Source organism: Xyrauchen texanus, chromosome 5 (assembly GCF_025860055.1).
Source record: "Xyrauchen texanus isolate HMW12.3.18 chromosome 5, RBS_HiC_50CHRs, whole genome shotgun sequence".
Classification (NCBI taxonomy): Eukaryota; Metazoa; Chordata; class Actinopteri; order Cypriniformes; family Catostomidae; genus Xyrauchen; species Xyrauchen texanus.
In genome coordinates, this window is record NC_068280.1 from 27212418 (window position 1) to 27232120 (window position 19703).

Consider the following 19703-nt stretch of genomic DNA (forward strand, 5'->3'; position numbering starts at 1 on the left):
GGTCGCTTTAAATAGCATTTTTAACAGGGGGAGGTTTCTAGATAGTCTAGCAGACATTTTACCAAAATCACGGTTTTCTTTTTTGAATGTAAACTACTGGCTGGTTTGAAAGCAACCCTGTTCTGAGACGAAAACATTCAGGGATTTTTGCTTTATAGTCTATCATGAGGTATCCAAAAGGCTGGTTGGTAGCATCTTGATAGCATTCCATAAAATATTTTGTATTTCCGGGGTACATTTGTATTCCCAACACATTTATCTGATTGTTATCACGAGGATTCTTAAACAATATTAAATAATTTGTATTCAAACTGATGGTTCTGCTGGATTTACCTTGGAAAAATAAATTCTGCACAATATAAATAGCGCTGAGGTTTCTATGGTGAATGTATTGAGTGAATAACTTTTCCACTTCAGAGTTTCCACTTGCCTCCTTCATCATGTCGTCAATTATTAACAGATTTGTTTTATTGACAGGTAATAAAACATCATCATTCAGAGACTGCAGTATTCCTTCCACAAATTTAATGTTATACAATTTATACAGTTCATCATACATAGGTTGCCAGCAATCATAAATGTACACAATGTTTTCAATCTTTTTAGAAATCATATTTACAGCATTTTCCAACAACATTTTTATAAAATAAGACTTTCCAGAATTTGAAGGTCCACTTATTACACATGAAAAAGGATGTTGAAGTCTAAAATCAAAACCATCAACCTCCCGCACACTGCGGTGGTTTAAAAAATTATTAGTAGCCATATGGTAGAGTTGTATAATCAGGGAAAAGCAGCCTCTTATTATACACCACTTGAAACTTTTTAACAACTGACTTGTTTTGCAAAGTGAAGTTCTTTTTATTCCTCACGATGTTGTCTGTGTAGGCTAGGACGTGTTTGGTGTCATGCGATTTTACATAACTGTCAACAAGACCGATCAAAGTGTCTAATCTAATCGCCATAGAATTTTCAGCATTCAAAGTTATACCCTTTGCTTTCATACACACTTTACCTTTTGCAGTGCGATATCCGTATGTTTTAGGCCCTCCTGAACAAAATTCTGTGATGTGATCATCATTGCCGATTTCGTCAGTCAGATCTCCTAAATAAGGACCCAGAGGAGGTTCCCAATCACCGTCTCTAGAGATAAAGATAACGCTGTCTGTGTCGCTATACAACAATCTGTCACCCAATTTATCCATAAGGCTATACAATTCTAACCGTGCATGTGCTGTTGTAAAGGCCCCCAGAAATATATTCACATCCCGTGTGTTGTACATGGCTCCATCGTCATGTTTGTACTGCACCAGCGCAATTTCATCAGACACCTAATGTGAAATATTTAACGTCATACTGACAGCCAAATATGATGTGAGCAAATTCTTCTGGGTCTTTCAAAAGTTTAGAAGTGGGTAGATTTTCTCTCATTGAAAAACGCCCCCACAGACTATTCAGCAACAATTTGTTGATAGATCTCTGAGCAGGGTTGTGACAGATCTTTGCAGGATCGAGGTTAATCCCTTCTTTTTTAAAGTAATCATTGATATAGGCTTTTTTGTCTGAATCGGTGACTACGTGAGAGGGATAGTCTGAGGCCTCCTGTTTAAATTTCAGAAAGGTCTTTACATAATCGGAAAACAGTGTTTCCGATTTCTCTGCAAAGTGCCACACCTCTGAGACCTCCATTACAAGATACCCCTTCTCAATCGCCTTCAACAATTCAATGCTCACCCAGCAGCCTGAGATAGACCTTTCCTCATCTGTATGCGTACAAGATGTATCATTGATTTGTTTCTCAACGCATGTTCTGCATAGAGGAAACGTAAGTTTCCCTGCACACCTGTAAGGAAGCACAGGATGAAGCAATTTTCGGGGGGGGGGGGGTAGCATTGTGGCCTTAATAAGTCCGTAATAATTTTCAAGGGGTTCAAAATCCTTGAAAATTATTTCAGGATGTCCAACAGGGTAGCTTTTTCGAGCCTGACAGTAAGGATAAAGACTCGTGAAATCAACATATCTGATCTTTTCATTTTCTGAAGTTTTGTGGTACAACTTGTAAGCATTTGTACGCCCCCCAAAGAGTGCATCACGTGGTTTCAGTCTCTCAGGTGCCGAATAAGTAGTCATAAACGCAATTACATGAGGGTCAGTTTGCTTAAGATTCTTCCATACACACTCATGAATCACCTCAATGTCTAAACAGTATGCGTTCTGCAAAACATCAATCTTGTCATTAAACTGCATCCTGAGCACTCCAAAAGGCACTTTTGACAGGGGGTTTACATAGTCAGATCTGTAACGACACTCGTGACCGTGGTGAAAACATCCGGCAAATTCTAGAGCTTTTCAGTACACCATCTTTTTCGTAATATCCATCAACAAAGTACCCTCCAAATTTCACTTCACCGTGATTTAGCGCGTGGTGAATGTCTACGTCACGTGTTTTTTCACATACTCAAGCCATTCAATAGAGATGTTAGAGAATGTCTTATACTGATTGACGTATGCATTATTATGTGTCAGAGCCAGTGTATTTCTAGAGAGAAATTGCATCTTGAAAGCACCCATACAGCAACTAGCAAGAGTCACGTAGCTGAAAGGATCTACCTGCGTGCATCGTAGGAATTCATCTCTAAATTTAATGCATGCTTCACGTAATAAAACGACGTCATTCATGCAGTAGATGCCAATCTCTTTTTTGAAATCAAAGACTTCACCATCGACTGTTTCGTACCACTGATCAAATTTTGTCCTGGCACTATCTGTCATGGAGTTGTACCCGTAGTAGTTTTTAGCAGGGTATGGACCTATATAAGTCTGATTTTCCTGTCTGTTGAAATAGTGAGGAAAGAAGCCTTTTTCTTCATTTCCAAATTTAACGCAGATGGCATCTTAGACAGAGCCATGTGGAGGAATGAGTAAGAATCGATAAAACGTTGCCTAAAAGTCTCATCATACATGAAAATTGTTCTACAGCCCTGCATTACTATGTTAAGTTGGAGTCCTGCATTGCAAAAATACTCCAGAATTAAAAAGTTGTCAAACCCGCTTGCATTGTGTGCAATCCAAGTGTAATTTTTGTACCTCGGCTGTCTAAACCTCCAAACGAATTGTCTCACACATCCCTCACCTCCAAATTCAAATGTCTCACCATCAAAAGTCATGGCACACACATAATTTGCTATATGTTTACCATTATCACATCGTGTTTCAAAATCATAGAAAATGTAACGATCTGTATATTCCTTGGGTATGGTAGGCTGTATGAAGCACTGGTGGAGGCCTTCGTGGCTTACATCATCCCCGCAATGTAGACATTTATCATTTGGACAGTTATGAGGTTTGGGGTTTTTGGCTGTATGGTAACGTTTATTGCATTTACGACAATATTTTGTAGTATCGCAAGGAGATCTACCACAATCATCGTCTGTAGGGGGTACTATTTTATGAGCATTAAAACATTAGACATAATGCAACATAGATTTGCAATAACGCAAACAGTCTTGACAGTGTATTATGCTTTTAGGCTTTTTGTAGCACTCACTATCGTTGCAAACAGAGCACACATATTTACAATCATGATTCTGTCTGCTCGTATAACCTGTGTAACAGAAATCACACACATATGCAGACCCTATAAAGGCTTTCAGATTCTTTATCATGTAATAATGAGAATCATGAATGTAAAGATATGCTGTTTTGGTGTGTGGCTCATCTGAAGTTTTATATTTTTCCAACTTTCCATCGGTTGACCTGTAAAAGACAACAATTTTTATGTCTAATGCACGTTCAAATTTTGCAATGTCTCCTAGACCTATATTATCCCGAGGTGTGAAACCGCCAGCACTCTGAATGGATTCACCCCGTCTTTCTAAGTTGTCATGAGAAATCTGAGGGTCGAGAAAATATGCTAGACATAATGAAAAACACAGGTTGTTTGACGTATTGACAGGACAGAATAAATGCATTCTTTTTCTTCTAATCACGTCATCATGTGCTATATCAACTAGCTTCCTACGAGCACCACCGTTCCTACTTCTGGCTATGGATGCGTGTAACTGCAAACTGTCGTCGGCCATCACTTTCGCATTGCTCTGCATAATTTTTTCAAATTGTTCAACAAAAATGCGTTCGTTATAGCCATTGCTAGGTGATAATACACAGTTTACATCAGATTTCAGACTGGGGCCTCTCAGTGAAATATTAATAAAACTGGATTCACCGCCCATCTGTCTGGAAAATGACACCATCTCTGACAATGCATTGTGCACAGATGTACTGTATTCAGCAAGGTCTGTAGATATTAAATCCCTTAAATTTAGAGCCCTGTGTATCTCTATGCCATTGAAACGCGGTCTTGGTACAATTGTGAAATCATTTACAACACCTCCATTTCTAACCAATGTTTCAATATTATTCTGACTTAAACCTACATGGGGGTCATTCGGTGTCTGATGAAATATTGCTTACACCACCAGTCTGTACTGCATCAACAATCAGCTCATCCTCATTATTAGCATCCTCGTGCTTTTTTATCATTGCTTCTAATCTTTCACAAAGGTTAGGTCGTGAGACCCCAGTTTGTCATTATATTTTTGGATCATGTCTTCTAATCGTTTTGCGTACTTTAGAGCCGAGGGCCTGATATTAATGAGGATGAACTGTGTGATGATGGTTCTAGTGACTGATTTAACATCTCACATTCTTTATTACCGTTAGAATAATTTAGACATCTTCTCTGTGTTTGAAGAATACCCTCTAATCTAGCATTTAAATCCAAATAGGCAGGACCTAAAACATCTATCTGTTGATCGATTATGCTTTGTAGCTGTTCAATATTTGACAAATGATCGTATCTAGTTCTTGCAGAAGGATTTTGTTCAAAGTCTGGTTGACAATTAAGCAATTCATCGTCTGAATGTGTTCTTTGACTCGTCATATTGAAAACTTTTTTCAATTCAGTTTTATTTTCCACTGATTATACACATACACCAACTACAAAAAAAGCACAGGTAGCCTAAATAATACAAAACAACAACACCCTTTTAACACAAATCAATCAATCATAAACACAATTATACACATACCAGCTACAAAACAACAACACCCTTTTAACACAAATCAATCATAAACACAATTAGTTATTTTATATGTTCTATGACAGCGTTATTGATGTTAGTCAATATATTTACCATGAGCTGGCTTTCTCGGAATTCGTCCTGGAGAATCTTTTCAATTTTATTCAACATCTCGCGATTGGCACCAACTCGATCGAGAATAAGCCGTATAAAACTTCCTTGTTCTTCTGAGTTTGTCATCACCATGTGGAAGCAGTCACAAAGACGTTTGACATTCTCTGAAATAATGTCCAGCTTCTCATCCGCCAATCGATTCTGTTCATGCAATTCCATCAACAAATCGTGGGAAAAGTTCTGTTGATTTGATGGTAGATTTTCATCCGCTTCGATAACTGTCTCTTCCACACACTCCTGATTATTCGCATCGTCCTCCGTACAATCCGATACAGCATCAATAAACGAAATCACATCCTCCGCGTCGTTTAGCAGCACCTCCTCCTCTGACACCACAGCCCCGCTGTGTGATGAGACAGCAATATCGGTGTTGTCTGGAAGTATGGGTTGGTTAAGAGCGTCCCACTCCCTCACGAACGCATCATTATTGAAGATTGCTGTGGGGTCTTCGTCAGTTTGCAAACTGGTAGCGTACAAATCTATATAAAGAATGAGAATATGTGTATTAGCAAGGTGTTACCATTTTTAATGATGTTAGTGTGAATCGTACTCACCAACTGATTCGTTTAACACAGAAGGTATTTGACGTGACGTTGTTTGATCGCTTCTCCTTTCTCCTGATGAAGACCGATGTTTTTTTTCTCCAAAATAGTGTCTTGCACCGTTTCCAGCTGGGGGTACAACATGTAATCGAGGGCTTCGTGAAATCCTCGGAATTGGACTAACGGGTTTGTTGCGTCTCCGTGAACTGAGTGACAGTGATGTCTTCGGTTTGGGTGTAGCAAACCCGGTTGTGAGACAAGCGTTGACAAGTCGACGTTTGAAATATCTACAAACACAGAAAATACATTTTTGTTTTATCAATATTGCATAATCAAAATAGAACACAAATAATGTATACATACCTTGCAGTACACATCTGTTGACAGATTTGCTCTGACCCGTTGTTTCATTAATTAGCGGTTCAGTCACTGAAAAATAAATAGAAAATATTCACATCAGTACTAAGCAATTCTAATATATAAATACATAAAAATGATCTTTATGTAAACTTACGCAGTTGATCGATGCGATCCAGGTTCATAATCGTTGATAGGGGCTGAATTACGTACAAATAAAAATGATTTAAACGCCTGTTAAAAATCAAGGTACCAAAATGTAAAACATCAATATTTAAAAAATCACATACTTCTGAAAATAAACGCCATTTTAAAGTGCAATCACCCGTGTTCTACAGATGCGTCCATCTGGTTCAGCTGTAAATGATGACCACACACACTTAAAGTCTGTTTAAATAGGCTGAGTTCTCCCCCATAAGAAGACCTTCACTCACTCACTGCCGGAGGGAGGGGTTGGGGAGGGGAGGGGAGTGGAGGGTAAGGGGGGACAGGAATTAAAAGTTCAAAGGTACAGCAATTAAGTCATAAAGCATAGGTCATATATAATTTTTTGTCACAAAGTTTCACAATCACACCACAGCTATTTGGCGCCATCTTCTGTTTAAATCTGGGTTCATGAAGCATCGCGACAAACTCAAAATGGCGTATATAAAAGTTTAAAACTTTCAAAAGTTCAAAATGGCGTATATAAAAAAAGTTTTATTCATGTCTCTTTTATATAATTCTCAACAGAAAAATACACTTTTCTTAGACAACAATTGATCTCATATTGTTTTCATACATTTAAACGACCGCACATCTTTCTGTCTAGTGATTTAACTCAGCGGCTGTTTTTATTATAATATTATTGAATGTAGGCCTATTAGCTTGTTTTTAGTAGGCGGTTGCTGCGTGAAGAAAGGACCCATTAATTTACAATATTAATATGTTTAGTTAAAATCTCTTTTAGAACTGAATAATGCAACATTGGGATGTTTGATAGTTTAATCTGTGCCTGAATCATTTAAAAGGACTGTCGATAGACTATACCAAAACACCCGTTGTGAAAAATTAAGAGATCAAAGATTTAAATTGACACTTCGAACTCTTGGCGCGTCTTCACTACACATCCCCGCCACAAAACATCTGTCGATCGTCGCCTTTATGTCTGAATCATACAATTAGGCTATCACACCGCATGAAAATGAATCCCCGTTTTTTGATCCCCTAAAAACCTGGATCAAAAAACGCCTTATCAATTTCGATGCTCTCAAATAATTTTGATTGGAAAAATGCAATACAACACGTGTTAAAGCTACAATTTATAATGCATACTATTTCAATGACAATATTGTGTTTGCCAATCTGAACCTAATGTTTAAAATACGTTTTAGTCTCTGGTAAAAGTAAATAACACTTGTTAATCGTTTATTCGTTTTTTAAAGTGAACGTCTGAATGAGACTGCTCAACCAGTATCGTCTGTTTGCGTAAAATAAACCTATTTGTTAACTAATATCATTCAGTATCCACTGTTTTAGAATCTCATGGTTAAAAATAAAAATAAAAAAATGTAACAAACGTTTGTATTAAAGATATTTCGTCAGAATTCGTTTTTAGTAGGCAGTTGCTTGCGTGAAGAAAGGGCGCATTAATTTACAATATTAATATGTTTAGTTAAAAGTTATTTTAGAATTGAATAATGCAACATTGGGACGTTTGATAGTTTAATCTGTGGCTGAATCATTTAAAAGGACTGCGGATAGACTATACCAAAACCCCCAGTTGTGAAATATCCAGAGATCAAAGCTTTAAATTGACACTTCGAAATCTTGGCGCGTATTCATCCCCATGAACACAGATCCAATTGACAACCCTAAGGTCTGGTCAAAATACAAATTTAATTAACCCCCAGTCATTTCGTCGCCTTTATGTCTGAATCATAAAATGAATTACCCCGCCGCATGAAAGCGAGACCCCCGCTGCTCAGAACTGGGGGTATCAGAACAGACACGCCATATCACAGCATGTAGCCTACAACTGCCGGAGGGAGGGGAGGGGAGGGGAGGGGGGCGGAGGGAAAGGTCAAATGTACAGCAATTAAACCATAAATCAGGGCCATAAATCATTTTTTGTCACAACGTACATAATACATACTACTCCCCTCCCAGCATCTCAATATCATATTATACTCATCAAAATTCTCTCTCCTCCCTTCTCCTTCATTCTCACTTTCACCAAAATTAATTGACACCCCTTCCTGATGATTTTCTTTTGTTTATCCATTTTCGTGCTGTTTTATCTCTATCATTTTCTTCTCTTGTCCATCATACCTCCATTTGATCTCCTCAATCTCATCCGACTCATCTGTACTCACTTGTGTCTCTGGTCCAGTCCTAACTCTTTTCTTTCTATGTTTTATAATTTCTCACCGGTTAAGGTCAGATTGCATTTTATCCGGTTTGCTCCCGTCAATCATCAGCATGGGATCTGTTTTGAAACAGCGCGCCAAACTTTTGTCTCTCCTCTCTCTCTCGGACTGGCAGTCTTTTATCTCCCCCAACTCTCACAGTGAACATAGAGATGATAATTAGTCACAATTCACCTCAGGTGGATGTCCTTACCATTTTCTCTCTTCCCAGATTGGTGCTCAACCACAACCTCATCTCCACACTATACACTTGTATTTTATGTTGTGGACCGGAGGGGGGCGGGGCCGGGTCGGAATATCGTGCGCCCGGTCCCCAATCGGCCTGATGAGGCACGCGAGGGATAAAGGCGGCCAGTGACGATGGTTCGAGAGAGAGAGAATTACAGGCATGTCCATCATGTCTGTGTTTATGTTTGTGTGTTTTGGTTTTGAGTTTCATTATATATTATTTATATTAACAAGCCGGTTCTCGCCTCCTCCTTGCCCATCCTTTAACTGTGTTACATTGGCGCATCCGGGTGGTCGAGCTACTCCGTCACCCGGGCAGATGGCAGCAGCGCTCCCCAGGGTGGACGGCAGTGTCGAGGACTGCGACGGGCATCCCTCCTCCTTCCCGGGTTTTGGCACCAATGTAACACAGTGTTTTTCTCATAATCTTTTAATCTAAAGGCATCAGTGCAATTTGGGCAGTTGCTCTGGTGCCTGCGGTGTGATGCTTGAATCTCTTAAAAGAGCCATCCACAAGAAGGCAGTAAGCACTTTGGCTTGCATTAGTGTTTGCTAGTGAACATGAAAGACCATTTTATGCTGAATATTGAATTTATTAAACTGTAACAGGTAATATGTGAAAAAAATACAAAAAAATAATAATAATTCCTAGTCTTAAAGAACTAGTTTTAAATACAAATATAGTTATTGTGTCCTTGGCTTTAATTCAATTGAAAAATGGTCTTTCGTACTTACTCCCTAAAGGTTGTTTGTGCAGTGCCTTCCTACTATTTTTTCATGCAGAATATTGACATGTTGATTCAAAATACAGATATAATGTAACATTTGTAACTATATATATATATATATATATATATTTTAAATGTCTATGCATTTATTTTTATTATTTAGTAAATGTCAAATGTTCAAATGTTAATGTGATTTATTTGCTTTCTCGTTTTTATTTGTACATCTATTTCCAGCAGGTAATGATTAACACCTATTCCAAAGATAAGGGAATATTTCCTACTCAAAAATCCAATCTTGCTGTACCTCATCAGCGTGATGGGCTGACACAATGCATTTTTGTTGGAAATCAAATCATACAACTGGAGCTGAACACAACACATTCATCATATGATTAAAAAAGTGTTCACAAAAGTTGAAAAAATTACTTTAATACCTTAAATATAAAAATTCACAGTGCAAATGGGACATGGTTTACATGCATTCTGTGTAAACATTCAATCTAGTTCTGCAAGTTGTTAAAATCAAGTAAGATACTGAACAGTTCCACATCATCCCACTACAGTTATGATTTTGGATTGTGTGAATGCTGATGATATTTTAACCCCTCTTGAAAATCCTCTTAGCTTCAACACCATCATAGCTATAGCTCTGTGGGAAAATCAAAAGATTGGAAAAGTGAGACAACACAAGTATGTTTACACCATTTAATATGAGCATTACTGTAAGTAACTTTGGTACGATAGTACATCATCATTTCACCTACTAGTCTACCGAAATCTGTTCTGAATTAAGGAGTTCATAATAGCATATTACATCCTGTGGTGCCTGAACCTCATTACAGTACACAACTGCACTGAGCAATAACTTACCTGGACAAGTTCATCACCAATAATCTTCCTAGTTGTTATCAGCACCTTTCCGTTGTCCTTGCGAATGAAGGTTCCCTTAAGCATGTCACCCTCCATGACCCAGGATCCCTGCGTTCAGAAAGTCAGGTTAAGCTTATTTTGAACTGAGCAGTGTTAGAGATCAGACATATAGTAAGTATGTACTCTAGTTGACATTTTAGTTGACTTGCTAGTTTTCTTAGGAGGCGTGTGTAATGTTTGATTACGGTGGAGCAAGAGTGTTATGCAAGTTACACATTCTGTTTGTAAACATTTGTAAATTTCCCTCCCATCAGAAAAGCACAATTATAGATCTCACAAAAAAAAATATAATGATAGTTCAGAAAATAAACAGCTGTAAGTATTTAAATATTCTTTGTGAAAGTATTTAAATATAGAATTATGGACATGTGTGTTGTGACAGACAACCTTTAGTAACTGTTTAAATGGCCATTATTCTTGAACCAAACTCTGTCCTTCCTAGTTACAAGAGGAAAAATCTTGATTTTAGATATGCTTACTGAGAGCACAGTGCCATCTGCAAGAGAATACTCGAAGGTGACGCCCAAAGTAAATTCGATGTCCAATGTCCGAAAAGAGCTAACTTCCTTCACTACAAACTTATCTCCTTTCTGCTCCAGGGTGATCTTCAGGTTGTCATGAGCAGCCAGTTTCCTCTTTACCATGTTGATACCTGTTGTAGACATGCAGAACACACACACATTATATATATAAATAATGACGCATTTAATAAATCAACAATCTGTAGAATGTAACAGCATTGGCTCTTGGAACCAGCCAGTTATATACATTCAGAAACAATTATCTGCTTAATTGGCCTTTGCTCTGCTGTACTTTATAATAATTTACTGTCTTCACTCTACTGTACTACAGTAATTAATTGGCTCTTACCCATTTGTTCCATGAACTTCTCGTAGTTCTCATTACGATCCACTTTCCAGGTTCCGTTGAAGGTCATGATGACAGATTGTTGTGATCCTAACATCGGCCTAACTTAGACCCACATCTGCCTTTTATACCTGTACATGTGACAGCATGATCTCTTATCTGAGTATTATCTTCATGCTGATGTGGCCGAGTAAAGCTCGTAGAGTATAAATCTCACCCTCCCACCTGGCTATACATTACACATCCCAGATTGTGCAGAAGAGAGGAGGCTTTAAGTCATTCCATGGGAACAAGTGCTCACTTGTATGGTATAGTCAAATGCTCACACAAAGTCCTACTTCTGTTTGAAATGTTTGCTGAATAAACTGTGTAGGGTGTGTCTATTATTCTAGCTGTGGTTTTATGGTTTAGTGTACAGTATTTAAGCAATGACTTGGAAAAATTATGCTTAGCAAGCATAGCAAACAATTATGCTTAGCAAGCAATTTTTAGCTGTTCTAAATTGCACATTATAAACATGTAGAAACTTGTGAAAGGCAAAACGTTTATGCTGGTTGGGTTACAAATGAACTACAGTCTGCTGCCTTTTGAAATATTTATGATTTGTTCTATAAATTATAAAAGTGTAAATACTTATTAAGCGTGAATTACTTTTATTGCTTCCCATGTCTTGAATGCTAATGATAAAGCTACCAATGTGAGTAAAGCTGTATTTGGATTTACAGTATTATACATTTGAAATTGTATTGGCATGTTTGGTGTGAAATTATATTGAACATTTGCCACCAAAAATAACATTCAAGGTCTGTTAAAATATGATATTCAAGCAATATGCAGCACATTCATATTAATGAAGATCCACCTTAAAATCAAACACTGGAGACCCCATAATAGAAAGAAGGATTGTCAGTATCTGATTTCATATGTACACGTTTACAGATCTATAAACCTGAGGACTGATAATCTATGATAATGTTTTATGTCATCATTACCTCATCCCTAATCTCTCAACAGCTCTATTGAATAAGACCTTTGAAGCTGTAATGTTCATCTTATTGTACCCCAAGATAAGAAAAGATCAAAAGAAATAAAGCCAGATTAATTGTTATTGTGGTCTATGCATGTTCAAAATTTTCTAAACTAAACCTTTACTGCAACACACATGACAATGTGAAACTGCAGAATATTCAAATGAACATACAGCACTAGTAAAGCCAACACATTGGCAAGATTTTGACAAACTATTAATAGTTGTTACCAATCTCTATTTATTTTACCAATTTTTGCAATTGCATGTGTAATGGCCACTTACATTTATTCTAGTTTGTTGAATTTAAGTAATTGATTTCTATACATGCCAAAAATTATGATTGTTCACATTATTATTATAACTGTTGTTATGATTTTTTTCTAGGTGAAATATTCATGTAAATCTTTGTATATATATATATATATTTGTATATATTTTTAAGTAAAGAAAATGTTTTTTGAGAATAATGCTCCCCCCAGTGGTATGGATTTCATGAGCACTAACTTTGATGAGTTACAATGCTGCCAAATGCCTAGAGCACATGCATGTAATGTGAGAGCACATCCATTTAATGCACAAGTGTGAATCTCTTCACTCCCATGCAGAGTTCCTTTGCATTTGCACAAAACTGGATGTGCACATGTTAAGTGCACACAAGTGCAATCTGAGTGAGAGCAGAGGGAATCTGAGAGCACAGCTAAATTTGTGAGTGCACAGGACATATTTTGAGTTTGTACACTCACTTTCTGAGTGCGAGCAGGAAGATTTCACAAAAGAGCATGTGAAGTTTTGTGCAAGAGCAGAGGAAATCCGCGAGCAAGCATAGAGATTGGTGCTCGCGCATTACATGCATGTGCTCTCAACATTTGGCAGTATTCTTACTCCATAGTAGCATAGGCAATGGGGCCTGGGGAGTGAAATAGTTTTCTATTTCCAGGAGGTAATGAGTAACAACTATTCCAAAGATAAAATTGAATATTCATGTCTCTAAGTTGAAAGTAGGCCAGGGGTGACTAAGGTCTGGCCCTGGGGTTCTGTGGCCCTCGGACTGATTTGACGAGAGATATTTTAAAAATAGAACAGAATTTGATTCTACACACCCGGTCCCTTATCAGGCTAATCAAGCCTCCGAGAGGGATAAGGGCCGACTGCGGAGGATGGTGCGGTAGAGAGAGGTTGTTTACGGACATGTCTGTCATGTGTGTGTGTTTGTGTCTTTTGTTTCAGTTTATCATTAAAATATTATTTATGTCATCAAGCCGGTTCTTGCCTCCTCGTTTCCATTGAACTGCGTTACACTGGTGCCAAAACCCGGGAAGGAGGAGGGATATGCCATAGTAGAGTTCTCGCCACTACCGTCCACCCCAACGGAGCAGCCACGGCCATCTGCCGGGGGACGAGGAGCCCGGACGCCTGGAAACAGAGGAACAGCTGCCAACCACGAGGGGAGAAGGGGCTCCTAACCGACCGCCTGGAGCAGTTAGGGCCGCTGCCAGGGGCGGGGGAGACCCCTTCTGTTCTCCGAGAACATGACTCATCTTTATAAAGATGTCCTTCCACCCCTGTGTAGTTCCTAGATGCGGTAGAGTTTTCTCTGCTCCTGACTGTCACAGGCGCTGCCTCGTGTGTCTAGGCCACGATCACACCGAGGCAGCATTTGTGGATGGTTCGTGATCTCACTGCGAGAACCTTACCATGGCAATGTTGCGGCTGGTGTGGCGTTCCCTAAAAAAGAACGCCACACCAGCCGCCCCTTGTCTCGCTCCTTCTTCCCACGGGATTGAGTATGACCCAGCTGGTCCCCCGACACACTCTTTGACTTCCGCCCAGGCTTGGGGTGACAGCGGCTCACCTCACGGCCAGTCTGCTTATCCCCTTGAGCCCCCTGAGCTGGATGATGAGCTCACCGCTGCATCAGAGAGTGTTCGGCGTCTGACATGGACGACTCAATTGGGCTGCCACCCTCGGGTCGGCACACCCATTCTGAGGCTGACGCCCAGATGGCCAACATGCTTGCCCGGGCTGCCATCAGCGTGAGGCTGGACTGGAACCCTCCGTCCTCCCCACAGCCTTCACGATGGATGATTGGTTCCTCGGGACTGGGCGCTGCTCACAGCCATGCCCCCCAAGTTCCTTTCTTCCCGGAGGTGCATGATGAGCTGACGAGGTTGTGGAGGGCACATTTTACTGCTTGCAACCGACCTCCTCACTCATCTGCTCACACTACCCTCGATGGCGGAGCGGTCCACGGCTACTCGCCGGTTCCCCAGGTGGATAGGGCGGATGCGATCCACTTTTTTGACCAGAAAATGAGACTTTTGGGAGTGGCCTGTAGCGCCCCCTAAGGGCTAATGTGGGCCATTCTTGGTTTGTGGGTTCCTGTTGGCCTGTAGTATCAATGTACCAAATTAGAACATTTTTGACCAGCAAATGGGAATTTTGGCGTGGCCTGTAGCGCCCCCTAGGTGCGAATTTTGGCCATTCTTTGCGCAGTACTTCAGAGTGATGTCATCTTGAAGTATGTTAGGTTTGAAAAACCATCAGTCAAAATTACATTTGATTTATTGACATGTAAATATTTTGTTAAAATGTGGATATAATATAATATAATGTATACAATATATACTATTGATCTTTTTCACACCCACACCTATAATATCACTTCTGAAAGTATGGATTAAACCACTGGAGTGTTATGGGTTAATTTTATGTTGCATTTATGTGATTTTTGTACTTTCTGTGTTCTGATCACCATTCAAGTGCATTGAAAGCACCAACAGGGCTGAGATATTCTTCTAAAAAGCTTAATTTGTGTTCAGCAGACGAAAGAAAGAAATACACATCTGGGATAGAAAGAGGGTGAGTAAATGAGAGAAATATATTTTTGGGGTAAACTAATTTTATTTGAAAGACTATCTAGGCACATAATAACACTGCATAGCTGTGACTGTTTATAACTATTTCAAAATTTACAAGCTCACACTTTAAATGGTCAGTGCTTTGTTTTTTAAATCATTAAAATAGCAACAGATCCAGTGAAAAAAATGGAGATTGAGTGATTGTTTTTACATGCCATTCAAAAACGTGGCATTTTACAACGTAAGAGAGAAATAAAAAACTTAAAATAATACCATTTGTACTTTTCAATTACTTGGGATGTCAATGCTCAGGGCGAAGGCTAAATTGTTACTGTCTCTTTAAGAGGGTTTTATCGCATGATACGATATTCAAGGCACAGTTCAGTTTAATCTCTTGAGAACTGAGAAGTATCATTATTTTCGTTCTGTGCCGTGCTTGTTGCATCTGTATCCATTTCAGAGATTAATTGTGTTTTTTTAATTGTGTATTAAACGTGTGATGATGTTGAACCTGAAGCACTAATTCAAGTAGTTTATCTATTCTCGATGGATCTTCCGTGATCCTTCCCACGCTGTCAAGTGAAGCTGAGCATCATCAGTTTCGTCTCTCAAACGCTCATTTTTTTGGGTGTGAGATGATAAAATACAGACTGCGTGAATGGTTGATTTGGTTCACTTGAATTTTGTGACGTGTTTCAGAAAGATTATAGCGAAGACAGAGACTGAGCACCCTGTTTATTTTCTTTATTTTACAAAAGCACAAGGTTTTGTTGTTATTGTAAGTGTACACAAATAAAAGTACACATTTCATAGTTCGTAATGATGTATTAAATGTATCCGTATGGGCAAAAATGACGCAGTATTTTATTTAAGTTGTTTCCGCTGTTTCGAGAGAAAAATATAGTAGGACATCACCTGGAATAATGCCAGAATTCAATATAATTATACCAGATTTCTTTCTCAACTGTTTGTTCACTTGAGACATAACAGACTCCTCAATATATCATGTATTTTTACACTTTGTTGTATGAAATTGTCCGTTTGGACGCAAGAAGCAGCGAAAGCGAACTCTCATCGGAGTGTGTGCATTAGACGTGACGCGGCTCGCTGTGTCACACAAACTGCTCGCAAACATTTATTTCAGTTGGTTTGACATTTGTTGAGTTGAATAGTGTAAAAACGCTTGAATGTTCAAACTAGCAAACATTTTATACAACCGACAAACCTTCGTGAATATGCGAGCAAAAATTATCTCACCTCGCGGATCGCATGTTGTCAGAGACAACCCTAAAACAACATCATTCTCGGAAGTTTTGATATGTTAGGATCGATCAGCCCATCCCTACTTTCTTTAGACATATGTTTCATGTTTGTGTTATAAGTTTCTGTAAGTTTTTGTGATGTGTTTCAGAAAGATAATCGCTTAGACAGAGACGGCGCACCCGGTTTATTTTCTTTATTTTACAAAAGCACAAGGTTTTGTTGTTATTGTAAGTGTACACAAATAAAAGTATGACTTTCATAGTTTGTGATGATGTATTAAATGTATCTGTATGTGCAGTATTTTGTTTAAGTTGTTAACGCTGTTTCGAGAGAAAAATCTTAAAAGGACATCAATGCAGCTTCAGTGTTGATCACTGCAATAATTCATAATTCAATATATTGATACCCGATTTCTTTATCAACTGTTTGTTAATTTTTCCTAAGTAACGTTTTCAAAGACTTAAATTCTACACATGTGTACCAAATTTCAAGTCAATTGGAGCTACGGTTCAGGAGAAGAAGAGTTTTGTAGGTTTTCGCAAATTTTCACTGTACGGGAAAATCCATCATGGCGGAAGTTATGGTTTCTTGAGGCTTTTTTGTTCCCCATGAGAAATGAGGCATGTACACCAAGATTCAGAAGATTTGGACAAATGGCGTGGAAATGGTATCACTCTGAAAATATTTTTTTTGGGCGTGGCCTGTAGCGCCACCTATGGGCGAATGTTGACCAGACTTGGTTTGGGGGTACACGTTGGCATGGAGTATCAATGTACCAATTTAGAAAATTTTTGACCAGTGACTTTTTGAGATATTGGGGCTCAAGCAGAAGAATAATAATAAATATAGCTGCAAGCAGCAATGTGGATTCCTCCTCAAAATGGCAAATCATTTAAAATTGATCAGTAGAGGGTTGAGGTTAAACCCTCTCAATGGATGAATCCAGAAAACACGTATTTCTGTCTGAATCCTAAATGAATCATTTTCAGTGTACAGGAAAATCCATCATACCGGACCTTATGGATCCTTGCGCCTTTTTTGTTCCCAATGAGAAATGAGGCATGTACACCAAGTTTCAGAAGAATTGGTTAAATGGCGTGGAAATGGTATCACTTTGAAAACATTTTTTTGGGGCGTGGCCTGTAGCGCCACCTATGGGCGAATGTGGGCCATTCTTGTTTGTGGGTTCCTGTTGGCCTGTAGTATCAATGTACAAAATTTGAAAATATTTGACCAGAAAATATGACTTTTGGGAATTGCCTGTAGCGCCCACCTAGGGGTGAATGTTGGCCATTCTTTGCGCAGTACTTCAGAGTGATGTCATCTTGAAGCATGTTAAGTTTGAAAAAGCATCAGACAAAATTACATTTGATTTATTGACACATATATATTGTTAAAATGTGGACATTTACATAAACACGCCCCTTTCAGCCACGGACATATTCAATCTGTCCCTCTCCCTGTCTGTAGTCCCCACATGCTTCAAAACATCAACCATTGTGCCTGTTCCAAAGCAAGCTATAATCACTTGCTTAAATGACTGGCGTCCTGTTGCTCTGACCCCCATCATCAGCAAATGCTTCGAGAGGTTAATCAGAGATTACATCTGCTCTGTTCTGCCCCCCTCTTTGGACCCATTGCAGTTTTCCTACCGCAACAACCGCTCCACCGATGATGCCATTGAATCTACAATACACACTGCTCTCTCCCATCTGGAAAAAAGGAACACATATGTGAGAATGCTGTTTGAAGACTACAGCTCAGCATTCAACACCATAGTGCCCTCCAAGCTTGATGAGAAACTCCGGGCTCTGGGCTTAAACAGCTCGCTGTGCAGCTGGATCCTGGATTTCCTGTCAGGCAGACGTCAGGTGGTTAGAATGGGCAGCAACACCTCCTCATCACTGACCCTCAACACTGGAGCCCCGCAGGGCTGTGTTCTCAGCCCACTCCTGTATTCCCTGTACACACATGACTGTGTGGCAACACATAGCTCCAATGCCATCATTAAGTTTGCTGACGATACGACGGTGGTAGGTCTGATCACTGACAATGATGAAAGAGCCTACAGAGAGGAGGTGCACACTCTGACACGCTGGTGTCAAGAGCACAACCTCTCCCTCAACGTCAGTAAAACCAAGGAGCTTGTTGTGGACTTCAGTAAGAAAGACGGAGAACACAGCCCCATCACCATCAATGGAGCACCGGTGGACAGAGTCAGCAGCTTCAAGTTCCTCGGTGTCCACATTACTGAGGAACTCACATGGTCCGACCACACTGAGGCAGAGGTGAAGAAGGCTCACCAGCGCCTCTTCTTCCTGATACAGCTGAGGAATTTTGGAATGAACCACCACATCCTCACACGGTTCTACACCAGCACTGTAGAGAGCATCCTGACTGGCTGCATCACCGCCTGGTACGGCAATAGCACCGCGCACAACTGCAAAGCCCTGCAAAGGGTGGTGCGAACTGCCAGGAACATCATCGGAGGTGAGCTTCCCTCCCTCCAGGACATATATACCAGGCGGTGTGTGAAAAAAGCTCGGAGGATCATCAGAGACTCCAGCCACCCGAGTCATGGTCTGTTCTCACTGCTACCATCAGGCAGGCGGTATCGCAGCATCAGGACCCGCACCAGCCGAGTACATGATAGTTTTTCCCCCCAAGCAATCAGACTGTTGAACACTTGATCTATCAGGATCAATAATTAGCACTGCACTTTATTAATCTATAATCTCACACTGGACTGTCAACATATTCTCCTCAATATACTACTTCATATACATATATATATATATATATATATATATATATATATATATATATATATATATATATATATATATATATATTTCATATACTCCTTACTTATTATATTGTATATTGTGTATTCTATATTGTGTGTATTGTATATAATTATCGTGTTGTGTAAGTATGTGTACATTTGAAATGTAAATTGTGTTGTGTAAGTATGTTGTTTATTGTAATTGGTATATGTCTCGTCACTGTCATGACTGCTATGTTGCTCGGAACTGCACACAAGAATTTCACCTACTGTTGCACTTGTGTACATGGTAGTGTGACAATAAAGTGATCTGATTTCATTTGATTTTTTTTATATCGTATTCATTTTTCCTAAGTAGTGTTTTCAAAGACTTCAATTCTACACATGTGTACCAAATTTCAAGTCAATTGGAGCTACGGTTCAGGAGAAGAAGAGTTTTGTACATTTTCGCA

General features: G+C 39.3%; 1 protein-coding gene across 1 annotated transcript; it reads right to left on the minus strand.

Annotated features, from left to right (window-relative positions):
• Window positions 1-9830: 9830 nt before the first annotated feature.
• Window positions 9831-11581, minus strand: LOC127644261 (fatty acid-binding protein, intestinal-like). Its single transcript, XM_052127359.1, has 4 exons — window positions 11319-11581; window positions 10928-11100; window positions 10389-10496; window positions 9831-10167 (listed from the first exon to the last, which is right to left on the minus strand). The coding sequence occupies exons 1-4, from the start codon at window positions 11410-11412 to the stop codon at window positions 10117-10119; spliced, it is 426 nt and encodes a 141-aa protein (XP_051983319.1). The 5' UTR covers window positions 11413-11581; the 3' UTR covers window positions 9831-10116.
• Window positions 11582-19703: the final 8122 nt, after the last annotated feature.

What these genes read in the sequence shown, in the direction of transcription:
- LOC127644261 (XM_052127359.1), bottom strand. Translation starts at nt 11,412, where the DNA reads ATGTTAGGATCACAACAATCTGTCATCATGACCTTCAACGGAACCTGG. An exon ending in GAAGTTCATGGAACAAATGG is followed by an intron (nt 11,101 to 11,318) that starts GTAAGAGCCAAT and finishes TGTCTACAACAG; the next exon opens with GTATCAACATGGTAAAGAGG. An exon ending in CAGATGGCACTGTGCTCTCA is followed by an intron (nt 10,497 to 10,927) that starts GTAAGCATATCT and finishes TTCTGAACGCAG; the next exon opens with GGATCCTGGGTCATGGAGGG.